Genomic DNA, 19,657 nt, shown 5'->3' on the forward strand with positions numbered 1-19,657 from the left:
AATAGAAAGAATGAAATAATAGTCAAAGCAGCCCCAAAGTTGACCCAAATTAAAATAAATAGAAAATCATCAAACTAACTAACAAAATTCGCGAAAATTCGATTTTCAATATAGTATTCCACTTTTTGATCTTAAATTGTTGTAACGACTTTCAAATACTACACACTAAAGATTTTTTTCTTCTCGGAGACTTGGCAAGGAAATATGATTTATACCAATGTAAGTCTCATCTTTACAGTCAGTTTCTTGAGAAAATTTGAATCTGCTCTGAATTTTGTTAAATTAAGTGCAGCAGGTAAAACAAATGAACGACTTCAAGTTGCATATTTTTCCACCATTTAGGGGAACAGCATCTTACTCCATCGTGCTTCTAATGTTGGCATATCAGTACATTGACGTTCAATTACATTTATGAGCGTCGTTTTCAACTGAAATCGAGTGATACGAAGTGAGCAAGCATGTTTATTTTAACAGTTTTACAATATAAATTGTTTGAATAGTGAAAATCAGCAAAATGGATCGAGTTAAGAGCGAGTGGTTAACCTGCCAAACATACGAAAATTTCTCCTATCTTCACAATTTTTTCCAACCCTTTCCCTCTGTCTTTGCGTACGTCCGAGGGCACACTCGATCAAGCCAGCCAATTTTCGTTTGGACTTCTAAAAATAAACACCGTCATATTCCATATTTCATCTTTTACCACGTATTCCATTGCACTCCAGCCGGAAGACTTTTGGAAGAATAAGGAGAAAATGAAACAAAGATTGTTTGGCAAAGGAGTGTTATTTTTTAAACGCGATCGTTTGTAACGGGCTGAACTGCCACCAAGGTGAGATATTCTCTGTTGATTTTGGAAACCGATTTCCTGGAGGTGAACAGATTGAAATTGTTTACAACTGCTTCCGCGTTTGACCGTTAATCATATTTGAGTAACTTTTTTGCATTACAAAGCTGTTAGCTGTTAATTTAAAGAGAAAACTTAATTTGTCTTTAAATGTTCGACTGTTATCAACGACACATCTAAAAATAACAACCAAAAAGGTTGGCAAGCCCACATAGTCACCTACCTGTGTGAAGAGCAAAAAGCTGAATGAAAAAAAAAAAAAAATCTTTACAGCAAAGTTTTGTCCTATTCCGTTCACAGCTGAGCTGAAATAGCCCCGCGACTGATGGGATAAGTTTTTCGCCTTGTCAGTTGTCAACGGGACTTTTTTTTCTTCAGGATTTGCACGGCGACAAGCGGCAATTTGTTGGATTTTCGGTAATTTCAGAAGTTAATTTCGGAACTGGTAGACTGGCGCAATTTTGAAGCGTGCGCTGGTGGGGAACTGGGGTGTTTGAGGCAGGACTGACAGTTGGTACGACAAAAGTGAAACGTCTTTTTCCTGCGATTTGTTTCAAATAAATTTTCGGTACAAGTGGTACAAATTGGCTGAAATGGGTCGAATTTCAGGCGGGGGCCCGAAAGTCAGCCTCCCAGCATCGAATGAGACAAAGTTAGCTTCCACAGACAAGCGGAGGTTGTAGCTTTATTATTGAAAAGCTGAAAAATTGCCACCACTTGAGAAAAACTTCTACTTCTGACAGTGTCGGCGAGTGATGGGACTTGTGGAGGTGTTGGGTGGATGGCTGCTGGATAAATATAGCCATGAAATATCACCGAGCACCGAGACTGGGCGTAATTTGGAGATACACATTCCTCCATGTGTGTAACGAGAGTGGTCTGGTTGATGTGGGCATGAAAGCCAAGATCGGGCAACCTTGGAGAGAAAATTTAATACCATTTGATCCAAATGTTATGGAAATTGCAACTGTTTTTCATTATTGATTGTGAAATGATGCAAAAAAACACAATTTTTGTATTTTTGTATTTTTTTTTGTATTTTTGTATTTTTGTATTTTTGTATTTTTGTATTTTTGTATTTTTGTATTTTTGTATTTTTGTATTTTTGTATTTTTGTATTTTTGTATTTTTGTATTTTTGTATTTTTGTATTTTTGTATTTTTGTATTTTTGTATTTTTGTATTTTTGTATTTTTGTATTTTTGTATTTTTGTATTTTTGTATTTTTGTATTTTTGTATTTTTGTATTTTTGTATTTTTGTATTTTTGTATTTTTGTATTTTTGTATTTTTGTATTTTTGTATTTTTGTATTTTTGTATTTTTGTATTTTTGTATTTTTGTATTTTTGTATTTTTGTATTTTTGTATTTTTGTATTTTTGTATTTTTGTTTACTATTTTGTAAAAGCATTTTTACAAAGAGAAATTGGAAGTTAAAAAAAACAAGTAGGATTACAGATCTGAAAACCTGATGTTACTATAGATCGCCTTTTCGTTTAGTTATGACTAAAATTTGTCAAAAGTTTTGATAAGAAAGACATCTTTCCTCGATTGATTTATTATTTATTTATTACAAGTTTTTCCTTCTTTTCTTCCTTCTCTGACTTTTTCTTTCCCTCTCTTTCCCCCCTTTACACTTCATCTCTTCAACAGTACCATACGTTAAATTTATGCCCAAAAGCCGCACTCGCTCAGCTCAGCTCTGGGCGCACGCGAAATTATCACCACCCAGTGCAAAATTTTCCCTCCCGCAGTGAGGATCGTCGCGCGTTCAGTCGTCGTCGGGCGCGTCGTTGGAAAAACTAGTGCGTTTGTGGATCAATTAGGTTGCTGAGATTTGTGTTTATTTCGTTCAAGTGATTTGTTTGTTTAGAAATTGTCTTTGGTGGTGTTTGATTACGCTCTAGTTTGTCTGACTAGAAGGGGGGGATTTACGTTAGAGCGAGAGGAAAACAGTTGTTGTGATTTATTGCACTATTCTGCACTTGAGAGAGTGAATAAAAAAAAACAACTAGTGACATTCAATTTGACAGTTGGTTTCCGGTGGAAAATCACGCCAAAAATTTTCTGGATTCGGCTGATTCGGCACCAAATCGTTGCGTAACCGTCGATGCCAAACTTATCATATTTCCAACCGCGAGTTCGTACCAGCTGAGTTATGCAACTGGCGTCGGTAGTTTTCCGAATTTTCCTTTTTGGTTTAAACGGGGGAAATCTCCGCTGCGCATGCGCAAAAGTGGCTCAACTTGCGTGTTTGAGCTGATTGTAGGCCAGTCAGCTCCAAGTTATTGACAGTTGTTGGGGTGGTGCCGAATGTGAGGAGGGAAAAGGTAGAGATTTTATGGATATTTTGGTGATGGCAACAGAGGAGCAACAAAAGCTGGCGAACCAGCCAGTTACAGCAGCTAAATCAGCAGCGGATGTGTCGCCTGACGTTCGAGTTGCGAGAGGCAGCGACTGACAGCGACTTGCGTCATTGGGGACGCGATGCGATGGACATGACGGGATAAGCGGGGTGTACTTTCCGTGTACATGCGACGGTTTCGGAGATTAGTGCATTAGAAGAAAATCTTTGAACATCTTTGCATAGCAAAACATCTTTTGAAGATTCTAAAAAAAAAAAACATATTTTTAAATAGCTAAATCAAAAATCAACATCAAATTGTTTGCCTTGGGGTTCTCTATTGCGAGATTCCTACTCGGAACTAGGTGTCCGAAGGCTTAAACTTTTTTACACCTTAGCTCCCATCCACCCCGGGATTCCAACTGACGTCCTTTGGACTGGGAGTCCATCTGCCTACTAGCGACTCTTCCGAGGCAGAACCCAGGGAATCGACTTCTGCACCTGGACTGAGCTATCGATCTAACCTCTAGGTTAGGCCGGGGCCAACATTACTTAGTTAAGGTCCAATTCTAAGGCCTTTTACTCCTTTATCTAATACTAATGTTCAATACTTTGGCCTTTTACCCTTTAACCCAAGAATTGGTTTTGATCCTGAACTATAATCTTCGGATTATTCATCGTGGTGTTCAACATTAGGCCTCTTCACCCTAATTTCCAAGATTTGGGCATACATACCATACCGTTTTTAAAATTGCTCTATTTTAATTGTGTAAAAATATGTGGTGCAAAATTTAACAATCAAATTAAACTTTCACTTAGTTTAAGTTTCATTCAACATCAATATGGCGAATTGTGTAAATTAGCGTATTTTCAAAAATGTGGATAAGATAAATGTCTTGTGGAGCAGGGGGTATTTTCTCTGGGCACCTTAATGTACATAAAAAAATCAGAATAAAAAAAAAATCCATGCACTGCACTCAAAAAAATCAACAGAACTCTAAAAAGTGATAATGACAATGGCCAGGGCCGAGGGATAAAAACTTTTTTAAATATTTGCATCGGCCTTATTAAAAAAATAATAACATAAATTTGAGGTTAAGTAATAGTCAACTTACAATTTTACTAAAGATTCCAAGGAATTTATATTAAGTTAAATTACAGTTAAACTAAATTTTGAAAATATATTTTAAACAAGAGCAATTCCATGTCAAATAGGGAATCGGTTGTACCCGACCCTCTCAGATTTCAATGAAACTTTGTAGACATGTTATTCTAGGCATATATAAGCCATTTTTGTGTATATGGAGCCAGTTACACTCGATAATGACATTTGAGAAGGGCATAAGTCTTTTAAATATTTTTGTATTTCGTAATTTAAATATGCTATATCAAAAAGTGGTCAAACACAAACATGTAGGAAATTTGACGGGCCTTCCGAAAAAAATACACAGAAAGAAAAAAACACTCCACTTTTATGAGATTTTTTGATTTTTAAGTCTTAAAGTCAAATTTGAAGGTGAGCCCACGATTTTTTTTCGTTCAAAATTTTTGTGAAAATAGCCTAAGATGTTACAAAAAGACTCACGAAAAATGCAGGATGGAGCAACTCCCCTAAAAAAATACAAAAACCTTTACTGAAATTGCTTTTTTGAAAAGTGCTATAAACGTTAAAATTTTCAAAATCCGAGTACAGGAATCGATTCTCCAGACAATTTTACATAAAAGTCTCCATATTGGCCATTGTCCTTAGTCCTTAGGTTTTAAAAATGTTGAAAAAATAGGTTTTTTGATGGTTTTTATCAATTTCTATGCGACAGACTTGATTTTTTAGTCTCGAAAATATTTTTACCGGAAAGCTCGTTCAATTTTCCATAAGTTTGTCTTGGACCACATTTCAATTGGATGTATTACTATACTACACTGAAAAAATATTATGTTTTCAGTTATGAGCAATGTTATTAGCTTATATCTGTAAGCCCAAACATCCAATTGAAATGTGGTCAAAGACAAACTTATGGGAAATTGGACGAGCTTTGCGGTAAAAATACTTTCGAGACTGAAAAATTAAGTCTGTCATATAGAAATTGTCAAAAACCATCAAAAAACCTATTTTTTCAACATTTTTATTTTTAAAACCACTGTAACTTCACAAGGATTGGACTAAGGACAATGGTCAATATGGAGACTTTTAAAAGTAAAATTGTCTGGAGAATCGATTCCCGTACTCCGATTTTAAAAATTTTGACGTTTAGAGCACTTTTGAAAAAAAAACAGTTTCAGTAAATGATTTTTGTATTTTTTTAGGTGAGAATTTTTCGTGAGTCTTTTTTTAACATCTTAGGCTATTTTCACAAAAATTTTGAACGAAAAAAAATCGTGGGCTCACCTCAAATTTGACTTTTAAACTTTTAAAATCAAAAAATCTCATAAAAGTGGAGTGTTTTTTCTTTCAGTGTATTTTTTTCGAAAAGCCCGTCAAATTTCCTACAAGTTTGTCTTTGGCTACTTTTTGATACGATGAAACGGCTTCGAGATACAGCAATATTTAAATTACGAAACACAAAAATATATAAAATACTTACGCCTTTCTCAAATGTCATTATCGAGTGTAACTGGCTCCATATACACAAAAATGGGTTATATATGCCTAGGATAACATGTCTACCAAGTTTCATTGAAATCGGAGAGGTCGAGAAAAAGTACCTAAAAATTACTGTTTTGGGCTGGAATTGCTCACAATTACTCCATTTTTAAACATATTTGTTGAACTTTAAATGGATGGAAATTTAAGGCTTTTTTGAGTTCTGTTGTGTTATTTAGAAATTAAGTTTAACTTTTCTTCATGATAAATTTACCGAAGACTTCAAAAATATAGCCCAATTCCCGATTCCAACTGATTGGTGGACTATAATTGATTTATTGATAGTATAGAAATAATACCATTTTTATAGTTTTAGATAAAGATAGAACAAATTTTAATTACAATGTTCAGCTCTTGGGAAAAATAAACAAGCGATATTTCAATTTTCGAAATTATTTTAAAAAAAATGTTAAAGGTATCACTTGAAAATTCATAATGTTGGTGTCATTTTTTCGATCTATGGAAAACAAAAACAAAATTTTTAAAAAAGATTTCAAAAGTCTCAAATAGATAAACGATTTAAATGTATTCTTAGAAGTTTACAATCGATGTTATAATTTATTTCAATTAAAATTTATTTTTCAGCAAAGATATTTTCGCCTCATTACCTCTGATGAGGAGGGAGTAGGGGAGGGGCTCCAAAAACTGGAAATATTTTTTTACTAAGAGCTGCTCACTACGAAATTGATCAATATCGACAGTTTTTACTTTTCGTATTTTTTTTTATTTGGCTCAAGATTTGGCTCAAACTTTATGGGAACATTCCCTATCACCAAAGAAGTCATTTTGTGTCATTGGTTTACCCATACAAATCTCCATACAATTTTGGCAGCTGTTCATACATTTTCAAAGATTTTTTTGATTGATTTCGGCAAATTTGTAGGTATTAATAAGGCCTATTAAAATAAAATAAATACACGGATTTTTGTGGTTTTTAAGTAACTTTTTTTACAAAAATCAATTTCACAAAATCCATATTTTTATTTTTCTATGTTCTAGGGGACAAAACATTCATAGCCATTCAAAGGTTTGGACCAACATTTTGCTGACGAGTTATGAATTGTTTTTAAAAAATAGTGATTTTTATGAAAATAATGAAATTTTGTACTTTTTTTATTTAAATAAGTGCTCCGTTTTAAAAGTATAGCCGATTTAATTATTTATGGAAATAGTATCCTTGATTGTCCATTCTTGAAAATATTTTATCCGAAAAGTTGAGAAAATTTCCTACAATTGGGCAATTCTCTCAGATTTCGGTTATTCGATTTTTTTTTGTATTTTTTAATCCGACTGAAACTTTTTTGGTGCCTTCGGTATGCCCAAAGAAGCCAAAATCAACAATCTGTATCTTTTGAAGGAATTTTTTGATCGTTTTGGTGTCTTCGGCAAAGTTGTAGGTATGGATATGGACTACACTGAAAAAAATGATGCACGATACAACAAATTTTGGTGATTTTTTATTTAACTTTTTATCACTAAAACTTGATTTGCAAAAATCACTATTTTTAATTTTTTTTGTATGTTTTAGAGGACATAAAATGCCAACTTTTCAGAAATTTTCAGGTTGTGCCAAACATCTTTGAGTGAGTTATGAATTTTTGAATCAATACTGATTTTTTCAAAAAATCGAAAAATTGGTCGCAAAAATTTTTCAACTTCATTTTTCGATGTAAAATCAAATTTGCAATCAAAAAGTACTGTAGTGAAATTTTGATAAAGTGCACCGTTTTCAAGTTATATTCATTTTTATGTGACTTTTTTTGAAAATAGTCGAAGTTTTTCATTTTTTTGAAAATAAGGGCACATGTTTGCCCACTTTTAAAAAAAATATTTTTGAAAAGCTGAGAAAATTCTCTATATTTTGCACTTTTGAACTTTGTTGATACGACCCTTCGTTGCTGAGATATTGTTAGCAAAGGTTTAAAAACAGGAAAATTGATGTTTTTTAAGTCCCATGTCGATATCTCAGCAACTAATAGTCCGATTTTCAATGTTTATATATGAAACATTCGTTCAAATTTTCCAATCTTTTCGAAAAAAAATATTTTCAATTTTTTTAAACCGAGACTATCATTTCAAAAGGGTCAAACATTCAATATTACGCCCTTTTAAAAAAATAGTATTGGTTTAAAAATTTTGAAAATATTTTTTTCGAAAAGATCGAAAAATCTCACGAATTTTTCATATCTTAACATTGAAAATCGTACCATTAGTTGCTGAGTCATCGACATTGGAAAATGGTGTGTTGTTTGGAAGGGACTTAGAAAACATCAATTTTTCTGTTTTTTAATCTTTGCATGGCCATATCTCAGCAACTAAGGATCGTATAAACAATGTTCAAAAATGCAAAATATAGAGAATTTTCTCAGCTTTTCAAAATATTTTTTCAAAGGTGGGCAAACATGTGCACTAACCATAAAAAATGAAAAACTGCGACTATTTTCAAAAAATCACCTAAAAATGGATTAAACTTGAAAACGGTGCACTTTATCAAAATTTCACTGGAATGCTTTTTGATTGCAAATTTGAATATACATCGATAAATAAAGTTGAAAAAATCTTGCGACCAATTTTTCGATTTTTTTAAAAAATCAGTATTGTTTCAAAAATTCATAACTCGCTTAATGATTTTTTGCACAACCTGGAAATTTTTGAAAAGTTGGCATTTTATGTCCTCTAAAACATATCAAAAAATAAAAAAATTAAAATAGTGTTTTTTTTTTGCAAATCAAGTTTTAGTGACAAAAAGTTTAATAAAAAATTACCAAAATTTTTTTTATCGTGTATCATTTTTTTCAGTGTACTCCATATCCATACCTAGAACTTTGCCGAAGACACCAAATCGATCAAAAAATTCCTTCAAAAGATACTGATTTTTGATTTTTCATCGATCATTTTTGTATGGCCAGCTGTCAAATTTGTATGGAAAATTATATGGAAAAACTAATGATGCAAAATGGCTTCTTTGGGCATACCGAAGGCACCAAAAAAGTTTCAGTCGGATTAAAAAATACAAAAAGTAAAATTTAAGAAAAAAGACCGATTTCGTAGAGAATTGCTCGATTTCGTTTAAGAAACATTGAAGATTGGACCACTGGTTGCCGAGATACAAAGGCTTAAAGAAAAAGAAACTAGAAAATTGATGTTTTTTATGTCACAATCAAATAATCCTCCAATTTCTAATGTCGATATCTCAGCAGTTAATGGTCCGATTTTCAAACATTCGTGAAATTTTCCGATCGTTTCGAAAACAGAATTTAGAAAATTATTAAGAGCGAGTCCACGAGCAAAGCATACCCATCTCGCATCGACCTCACCAATCTGCCTGAAATTTTCAGGGGTATATAACTAGCATCTGGCCAAAATATGAGCACTCTAGGTCAACGGAAAGTGGGGCAAATCGGGACACAAAGTTTGAAGGTTCAAAAACGTAAAAAATCTTAAAAAGGCTATAACTTAGGCAAAATTCAATTTAATTTCAAAATTCAAAATGCGTCTTAAAGGGCTTCAAAAATGCAACAAAATGCAGGGTAGAGCATCCAAATTGGTTAATTCTAAAGGGAGTTATTGGCATTTTAGTGAAAAAATAGCACAATTTTCAAACTCAAATAAAAAAGTGTTCCATCCAGATATCAACTCGGAACGACCAGCAGCTTGTAGGGGACATCTGGGACTACCATCTGAGACTGAGATCGCTTTGGGTAAGGCAGTTCAACATATTAAATAGACACTTTTACTTTTAGTGAATTTTTTGGTAGCAAATTTTTGCTCGGAGGACCCCTTAGATCCCATTTTCTGGTGATAATTTTATCATAATCGTATTCCTGAGACAATTTCACATTAGAAACATGCATAAAAATGTTAGTTTTCATCAATTTTAACCCTTTAAAAAATGAAAGTTAAAAAAAAACTTTGATTCACATTTATTGAAAATCAAGTTCGTTTCCAAGGATACTAGATGACACCAGAAAAAAGCAGCTTCTTAATTTTTTTTATCTTTCTTTTTTTAAAGGGTTAAAATGGATGAAAATATACATTTTTTGCATGTTTCTGTTGTGGAATTGTCTCTGGAACACGAATATGATAAAATTATTATCATAAAATGGGATCTAAGGGTCCCCGAGCAAAATATACAACCAAAAATTCACTAAAAGTAAAAGTGTCTATTCAATATGTTAAACTGCCTTACCCAAAGAGTTCTCAGTCTCAGATGGTAGTCCCAGATGTCCCTACAAGCTGCTGGTCGTTCTGATTGATATCTGGATGGAACACTTTTTATTTGAGTTTGAAAATTATGCTATTTTTCACTAAAATGCCAATAACTCCTTTAGAATTAACCAATTTGGATGCTCTACCCTGCATTTGTTGCATTTTGAAGCCCTTTTCATTTTGAATTTTGAAATTAAATTGAATTTTGCCTAAGTTATAGCCTTTTAAGATTTTTACGTTTTGAACCTTCAAACTTTGTGATTTGCGTTGACTAGAGTGCTCATATTTGGCCAGTTGCTAGTTTTGTATGTACAAACAACCCCTGAAAATTTCAGGCAGATTGGTGATGTCAAAACGACGTCCCATACAAAGGGGTATGCCCTGTTCGTGGACTCGCTCTTAACACTCAAACGCTCGGGTAGTCATTTGACCCCTATTTTTTTTCTTAAAAATCTCATAACTTTTGATAGAATTGACCAATTTGGATGCTTCCGGGTGCAAAAGATCCAGATTTGTCTATATTTTCAACTGTCAGACGGAGGACAAATGTGGTCCATTTTTACCGGAGATATTCCGGATTCTGTTGGGGTACCTCGGCCCTCCTAAATGGATATTTGGCCAATATAATAAAAACTTTTCAACAGAATAAAATCGGAAATGATGCAAAACTTCAAGGAACCATCCTAAAACATCATCCTGCATAGATACATGACATGCTGAAGACCTTCGGGCACCGGAACAGGTTCTATCCGGAAACGGTTCACTGAGCTGATGTCAATTGTTGCCCAACTGGAACCGGCTCCGCTGCCCCGTAGGACTTAACCATGTCAATAATTTTTGCAGGATGATGTATTAGGATGATGCCCTGTTGTTTTGCATCATTTCCGAAATTTTATGTTGAAAAGTTTTATTATATTGGCCAAATATAGGAGGGCCGAGGTACTAACAATCCGAATATCTCCGAATGGACCACATTGTCCCCCATCTGGCAGTTCAAAATATAGACAAATCTGGATCTTTTGCAACCGAAAGCATCCAAATTGGTCAATTCTATCAAAAGTTATGGGATTTCTAAGCAAAAAAATGGGGGTCAAATGACTACCCGAGCGTTTGAGTGTTAAACCAAGGCTAAGATTTCAAAAAGGCGAAATATTAATTGTTTGAATATTTTGAAATGTTCGTCTTGATTAGTTTTTTATGAAAAAAAAAAACTATTTCCATCGATGATTAGTTGGTGAATGGTGCCGTCCTCACATTCATATAGTACATTGTCTTCGGTGTACTATCTTGTTACACGTCCTATCATTTTTAATAGTCTTGTCACAAAATCGTATAGTAACGATAACATTTAGCCAAACCCCTAACCTAGGCAAACGCCCTAAAATGTTAAATAATTTAATACTTTTCTTAAAACATATGGTTGATATGTCTATCGTATCTTCGATGTGTTTGGGCATTTGGGCAAATTAAAATACACTCTTTAACATTCTTGTGGATTTTGGTATCGAAACAACTTAATTTTAAACAGGACTGATTTATGTAACTATTTCATTAATTTTTATAATGTCCTTTAATAATACAATGCATTTCTAGAATTATTCAATTTCAAATTAAGACAATTTTTAAATTTATTTGAAATTTTGTCATTCTTCGTCTTGAATTATAGACATTCCGATTTGATGTTTTTAAATGTTTTTTTTAAACACAAAAACTTTCAAAGTACTTTTTACTGACCCCCAATGGCTCCCATTTAGCCAAAACATACTTGTCCGTGACTGCTCATTTCCCGTCGCAGTTTTCCACCGACACTTGACACTACTCAACCATTCGCAGGGGAGCGTGCAACGAGACAAGATAATTTTTCACTTGAAATTATCCCACCCAAATCGATTCCCCTTCCTCCCCAACGCGACGTGTGACTGTCGTCTGCAACTCGTATGGCAACGACCCAGCCCAATGCAAACCCAACACCCACCACCTTCTTGAAGAAACGAACAAGTCAACGGGAATGAATTAATTATGCGTCTCGGGGTGCGATTGATTTGGTGCTGTTTGAAATTTTCATTCCGGGAAGAGTGTTTGTTAGAGAGTGAGATAGGAAGTGTTTGAACAAGTGTCTTTTGAAGAGAAGAGAAAAGTTGAGCAAGAGTGATTATTTTTTCCTAGGAATCGAAGCAGTTGACAAATTGGATAGTATAAATAGTGAATCAATTAACTTTTAAGCTACAACACAACGATGTCGAATCCAAAAGGGGTTAGTAAAATTTAATGTTTTTTTTTGTTAAGAAATTTAACAGTAAAATAGCAAAAAAAAATTATTCAATACGAATTCAAAATACTTTGCTACATCGCATTTTTAATTTTAACTCTAAATCAGACTCATTTCAATAACATGTTTAATTCATCCCTCTGGCTAATTAACCTTTCCATGAATCCATTAACCTATTTCCACTTACCTTCAGAACGCATTGGCACACTTGAGTGCACTTAAGAGGCAGTATTTGTAAATATTGCTCGGTTTGTTCTAGAGGCCGTATCGAGGTGTTCCGATTTGGATGAAACTTTCAGTGTTTGTTTGTCTATACATGAGATGAACTCATGCCAAATATGAGCCCTCTACGACAAAGGAAAGTGGGGTAAAACGGGCATTGAAGTTTAAGGTCCAAAAAACATAAAAAATCTTAAAATTGCTCGCATTTCAGTAAAACTCCATCATTTCCAATTCTGTTAGATGCATTCGAAAGGTCTTTTGAAGCACTTCAAAATGAGCCATAGACATCCAGGATTGGTTTAACTTTTTCTCAAAGTTTTACAAATTACTGTTAAATATGGATTTTTTTTAAACTTTAATATCTTTCTGCAACAGCCTCCAACACCCATACTCCCGTAGGTCAAAAGTTAGGGAATTTCATGGACTATAAGCCTACGGTAATAACTTTTTGGCCAATCGCAGTTTTTTTCATAGTTTTTCGATTTTTCTATAACAACACTTTTTGGTCTCAATTTTGTCATATTCGGAATCCTCGGAAAATTTCACGTTAGTTAGAAGTATTGGAGTTGTAAATTTGATTAAAAAAAAATGCCATTTAGTATGAATTAAAATATTTTTTAACAATTTGTTGGATTAGGGGTAAAACAAGTTTTCGCCAACTTGATACAGCATTTGACGTATTGACCACAGAGTAAATAAGATCTATTTCTATTTTTCAGAAATGTTTTATTTAATTATTTTTTAAATCAAATTTACAACTTCAATACTTCTAACTAACGTGAAATTTTCCGAGGATTCCGAATATGACAAAATTGAGACCAAAAAGTGCCGCTATGGAAGCCTACAGGGCAAAAACTAACATTGTAAAAAGTTTGGTATAGAAAAATCGAAAAATTATGAGAAAAACTGCGATTGGCCAAAAAGTTATTATCGTAGGCTTATAGTCCATGAAATTCCCTAACTTTTGACCTACGGGAGTATGGGTGTTGGAGGCTGTTGCAAAAAGATATTAAGGTTTTAAAAAAACCATTTTTAACAGTAATTTGCAAAAGCTATGAGAAAAAGTTAAACCAATCCTGGAAGTGCTTCAAAAGACCTTTCGCATGCATTCAAGATTGTTGGAAATGATTAAGTTTTACTGAAATGCGAGAAATTTTAAGATTTTTTACGTTTTTTGGACCTCAAATTTCAATGCCCGTTTTACCCCACTTCCCTTTGTCGTAGAGGGCTCATATTTGGCATGAGTTCATCTCATGTATAGACAAACAAATGCTTAAAATTTCATCCAAATCGGAGCACCTGGATACGACCTGTTACACATTGGTAAAAAACTCGCTCTTAACAAGTGAAAAATTGGGATAATTGTTCGCTGAAATCTGATTCTTAGTGGAAATAAAGCATGTAATGAATTTGCCCCAGCAATTTAATGTTATTATAAATAAAAATATTTATTTATTTTAATTTCATTTAAAAACAATCTCACCCTCTTTTCCAGCAAACCGTCCCCAAACCGCCGGCCACCCGGCGGCGGATGTCCCGCCACGGCTCGGTGCTCATCGAAACCGAACCCCGGCAGATTCCGTGGGACCTGGTGGACCGGCTGCTGGTGCCGCTGATCGGTTGCCACGCCGCGGCCATCGTCGTGTCCGGCGTTTTTAACGTGCTCGGAATCTGCCAGATGTCCGCCTTTGCGCTGTTTGTGTTCTTCTCGATTTTGACCGTCAGCGCGGCGATTGGGTTCCACAGTCTTAAGGTGAGTTTTTTGGATCTGATAAAATAACCTTTATTAGATTTTTGATGTGGAATTATAAAGTATTTATTAAACCTGATCTTGAAAAAATCATCTTGAAATAATAGTTATTTTTTTTTTGCAATTCCGTCGTAAAACCACTTACTTTTCCTGTCATTCATGAACGACGAAATAGCCTACTTTTCTGTACCAAAAATAACAGAATCGAATAGCAACACTTTTCAAAATAAATGCTGAAAAGTTGAACTTTTCAGCACTTGTTTCGAAAAGTAACACTTTTCAACATTTTTTTTGATTTAAACGATTTATTTACAAAATACATGAAAATTTGACGTAAAATTTCACTCAGAGTGTGTTTTTTGGAATTGCAAAAAATGTTGTATGGGACTCGTTGCAAAACTTGATTTTTTCAGAACTCTTCGTATTTATCCAACTCGGTGAACCTCGTTGGATAAATGTACGACTTGTGCTGAAAAAATCCTCTTTTTGCAACTTGTTGCATAAACTACTATTTAAACATTATTGTTAAAAAGAAAAATAATTGTAAAGAAAAATACAGAACACATGCCAGGACACGCAGAGGTCATTGCACGATGCTCTGCCTCATGAGATTGAAGCTTTCGCCAACAGGCAGAATATATATTTTTTCGGTTCTGGTTACTTAGAGTCGTTACTGGTTCCGTATGTCCCGCTGGTGGTCGGCCATATCGTAAAAAAATACCGATAATGGATCGTAACTTTTTACGACTTGACACACACACGCACGCTCAAATACATCCAAAATGTTTCCATTTTGTGTGACAAGGAGTAGAAAAAAAGTCCCATTAAACAGCGTCATATTCATGCGTAATGCGAAAATTTTACGGGACGAAATGTCATTTCTCCGAAAAAAAAAAAATGTCTCCAAAGTTTTCGTTAGTCCGTGCACGTGTCAATCCAAATAGGAGGGCGTGCCAGCAGTAGTCTGTGCTGGGTGCAGCTGAATCGTTTATTGGCAGCACGCGGGCAATGCTCTACGGTTGCCAAGGTGCGAATCGTCCCACAATTCGAAAATGCTGCTCCAGTCAAATTCCCACAGAAAATTTCAAAACCACTGCCTTTCCATTAACCTAGTCGACAGGTCTTAATTTTCGGAATGCCTCTACAGAGAGACGGCTCTTTCTTCTCCACAGAAAAACGGGGTTTGGTTTGATTTTCCGAAAAGCAATTGAAATTTCCCGCCGAAGGACGGTTGAAGAGCTGTCTGCTGCGCTTGGAATTGATGTTTAAGTCGCGCGAGAATAATTGATTGATTTATTTATAAAACCGACATTTTAGTTCGCTCGGTAACTCTGAGTCGTGGGGACTTTCGTATCTTCGTAAAGAGCAAATTTAGAGGTTTGAAAAATTGTTTTTTTTTGTTAGAATATTTACTTTACTTACAATACAAAAAAATTGAGAAGGTCACTTTTTTAAATTTGGTAACCCAATGTACAAAAGTGCTTATCTTTATCTACAACATGTTATAACAGAATTTGAAAATATTGTTTTCTTTTTATTTAAAAAAAAGTACAAATGTCAGATTTTGTTGTGGAAACAAATGAACATTTGATTGCTGAGTAATCGAAAAGAATTATGAAGTATTTAAATTGGTATACGGTATATATAGGGCTAGTGATTTTTCGCGATTTCACGGAAGCCGCGTAATCCGCAAAATTCACCCCAGTTCGTGAAATTTGGGAAATACCGTGAAATGCCGCGAAATTTGAAATATTCAATAGATAAATCGCAACTCAGTGCATTCATGCTATATTTTTTTAATTCAAATATTTTAAAAGACTTTTAACAAGCATTTCAAAAGTAGTTTACAAGTAAAAAAGTATTTCATATCGGGTCAACAACTATTTTTCAATGTATTGTTCATTGGAATATTCAACAATATGTAGATAGTTTCTTTATTCCACCAAATTTCAAAAAGATTTTAAAAGAACATTAATCAACATTTTTTTTGGGAAAAATATAAAAGAATAGCTTTTTTTTTGTAAAATTATTTTTATTAATCAACGATGTAAAACAACGATGAACAAATTGCACTTAAATATTTTAAATATAAATTATGTGTATTTATTTAATTGATTATTAAAATAATCAATTGAAATCATATTTGTTAACTAATTTGGAATATATCATATTTTATCTTGAATAATATCTTATTATTATCCGAACTTTATTAAAATACTGAAATTTTCCATTGGTTAAATTAAAGAAAGCAAAACAAAAACTTTATCGCACTTATTGTAATGATTCTAGTTTTGATGAATTAGAGATGCAGGACGTAAGTCGTTTCTGAGGTATTTAAGCAAATTAATTTTATAAATACTCAATAAAATTAAATCATTAAATTCTTGAGTTTTTCTTTTTAAGGACTTATACACAAATGTTAACATTGAGTGCATCCCTTTCACACCTTATTTCATTTCATTTCATTTATTTCACCGCTTTCATCTAAAAAAATGTCAGTGTTTATTGGAGTAAGTGGGACACACTCAATGTTTACATTTGTTTGTAAGACCTTTAAAAAAAAAACTAGAATTCAACTAACGGAAATTCTGCAAAATTTTCTAAGATATATCCAATACTCCTTTTTTTTAAATAAATAATTTGTGTCAGGGAGGTTTGATTTATATCTAAAACTACTTCTAACTTTTCAGACACTTTTCTGTTAATAATTTTGCTAAAAGAATTTCTTTTTAAATTTATTTTGTGCAGTTTTCAGAGTACCGTGAAATTGCCGTGAAATTTCAATGTTTTGTTATTGCCGTGCCGTGTAATTTCGATTTTTTGCCGTGAAAAATCACTAACCCTAGGTATATATCAGAATTAATTTAGCTCGCTGGGAAAAAAAATTATAATTTTAGTTTATGGATTCGCAAAGTTCGTAGGGTTTAAATGTTTTCTATTATATTTTTTTTTGAAGGCAGAATATTATATTTACGTATACTTACGAATATTTATGACTTTAAATTTGGAAAAAAATATCATATGGAATTTTTTCATCAAACATCGGAATGTGAGTATCAGGACAAATGAATTGAATTAAAACAGCTTTCTAAGCCAATTTTTTGCATAATATTTTGAATTACGTCGTTTAAAACAGGAACAGAACAAAACAACAAGTACACTGATTTCAAAATATTGCTCTAAAATCTCCTGTACCTATTCAGACGGCCGTCCCGATTTTGCACAGTTGGCGCTAGTAACTTAAAAAATAAAATGTGTTTTATAGAACATGAAATTCAAAACTTATGTAAAACTCAGTATTGACTGGTATAATTTTATTTGTTGTCGCTTCTTCTTTTTTAAGACATTTTCAAAGCAATTTTTCAAGCGTTCCTAGTCATGTTATATAAATAATAGGGTTACATACATGTAAATTGGCAAAAAAGTCTAACACTAATTTTTTAAATTTGTTTTCGATTATTAAAACATACATTTTCATCTATTGACAAAATAAATATGAAGGCATTTTGATGTACCATTGCCGAAATATAGCTATTTTCAGTTAGCAGTTTCAAAAACGAGTGCCACGATATCTCAACACTGCGTTGACCAAATATGCTCAAAATTTTAGTGAAGACTCAATAAACGAATCCCGTTTGCATGACAAAGGCCGATTTTCAAAAAGTTTATTTGAAAAAAGATAAAAATATTTTTGTGTTTTTTTGTATGAAAAATCAACAGTTTTGGATTTTTGTCATTTTTAAAAAAAACCTAAATTTAAAATCGGGCTTCGTCATGCACACGGGATATGCCTTGAAAATCCTCACTCCAAATTTCAGCCAATTTGGTCCATCCCATCTCGAGATGTTGTGGCACCCGCAAATCAACTCGGTGTTTTGTGAAAAACGCTCACAAAGTTAAATCGTCTTCGAATCACTTAAATCAAGAAATATCTTAATGAAACTTTCAGGATTGATTGGAAATCGTCTTTTGAAAGGATTTAATAAATAATCAGAAATATTTGTTTTTAGATTTTTATCATGTATGTAACCTTTTAATAAATTTGTCTTACGGTGGATTAAAAATTTTAAAATGCAAACATCAAAGATAAATTTTAATTTCTTTAAAGCATTTTAAAAACAATTGTGATTTTTTAGAATAGAGTGTAGATTATCACCGAATAATATTATTGAAAAAATTCCATGATTTTAAGCTTGAAATTTAATAAAAAGTATAGAATTTTGACTGTTTTAAAAATTTCCCGAGATCCCGGGATTAGCGTTTAACGATAGCGATAATGGTCATCGTTGGCGTCTGAACGATAACGATAGATTATCGTCATCAACCCTAACGATAAACAGTGGAATCTCTCGTTATCGATATTGAGCGGGAGCGGGAGTTATCAAATTATAGTATTATTTGATTCAATTATTTTGCATGTATTTGCACTGCACTGTTTTGGTTTTTTTTGGTTGATATACTCAAAATTTCACAAAATATCGTAATTTTTAAATACTCCAATGTGCATGATTTCAAACGATTCAAATCTGATCATGCATTTTCATACTTTTTGAGTAATTTATTGAAATGCTTAAATTTGTTTAAATTCCGAAATTTCATAATTTGCATTATTGGTGTCGAACGATTCAAAATTTTGTAAGTGTTTTACCTATTTTAGAAATTTTAAAAAAGATCGAACGAGTAGTAGGGTATAATTCTTTCAAAATACCGTAAATTCAAAAAATAGCCAAATTTTCATAGTTTTCGGTTTGAAATTTTCTACGCACTTCCACTGCTTGAGAGTTTTTGAAATTAAATACTCAAATTTTCACAAAATACTGTTTTTTTTCGAAAATACATTCGCACATTTATAGCTGGCAATATGAATCGTCTGATACCCACATTGCAAAATATGAAAACCTGATTATTAAAAAAAATACTTTATTTTGTTAAAGTTTCAGTTTTTATTCAAAAAAAAAAACTCTAATAAAAATTAGAAGCATACAAAATTTGCTTAGTTTGATACCCATATTACAAATTATGAAAATTTGAGTATTTTAATAAAAATACGGCATTTTGTGAACATTTTGAGCGTTTCTTAAGACAAATTTGTAAAACATGCATGCAACATTTCGAATTGTTTGACACCTTTATTGCAAATTATGAAAAATTGAGCATTTTCAAAAATACGGTATTTGTGAAAATTTAAGTACTTCATGAAACAAAATCCTGCAACTTTGTAATGCATGCTAAATTTCGAAGAGTTTGATTCTAATTTGAAAATAAAAAGGTATTTTGTGATTTTTTAGTATTTATTTTTTAATACTAACTACAGTATCAAAAAAATATTCTTAGTGAAAGCATTAAACATTTATCATTATATTGATTGACTAAGTCATTT

General features: G+C 32.8%; 1 protein-coding gene across 3 annotated transcripts in view; it reads left to right on the top strand.

Annotated features, from left to right (window-relative positions):
* Positions 1 to 2,520: 2,520 nt before the first annotated feature.
* The window catches only part of LOC6053615 (D-beta-hydroxybutyrate dehydrogenase, mitochondrial), a 127,989-nt gene continuing 110,852 nt past the window's right edge, over positions 2,521 to 19,657 (top strand). Inside the window, exons 1-3 of one of the 3 annotated variants that reach the window (XM_038258356.1) lie at positions 2,521 to 2,698; positions 12,203 to 12,290; positions 14,023 to 14,280. In XM_038258356.1, the coding sequence (XP_038114284.1) occupies positions 12,273 to 12,290; positions 14,023 to 14,280 (276 nt within the window). In that variant the 5' untranslated portion in view covers positions 2,521 to 2,698; positions 12,203 to 12,272. The remainder of the gene's footprint in view (positions 2,699 to 12,202; positions 12,291 to 14,022; positions 14,281 to 19,657) is intronic. The other 2 variants (XM_038258355.1, XM_038258357.1) reach the window with 2 other exon arrangements.

This window comes from Culex quinquefasciatus, chromosome 2 (genome assembly GCF_015732765.1).
Source record: "Culex quinquefasciatus strain JHB chromosome 2, VPISU_Cqui_1.0_pri_paternal, whole genome shotgun sequence".
In the NCBI taxonomy this organism is placed as follows: domain Eukaryota; kingdom Metazoa; phylum Arthropoda; class Insecta; order Diptera; family Culicidae; genus Culex; species Culex quinquefasciatus.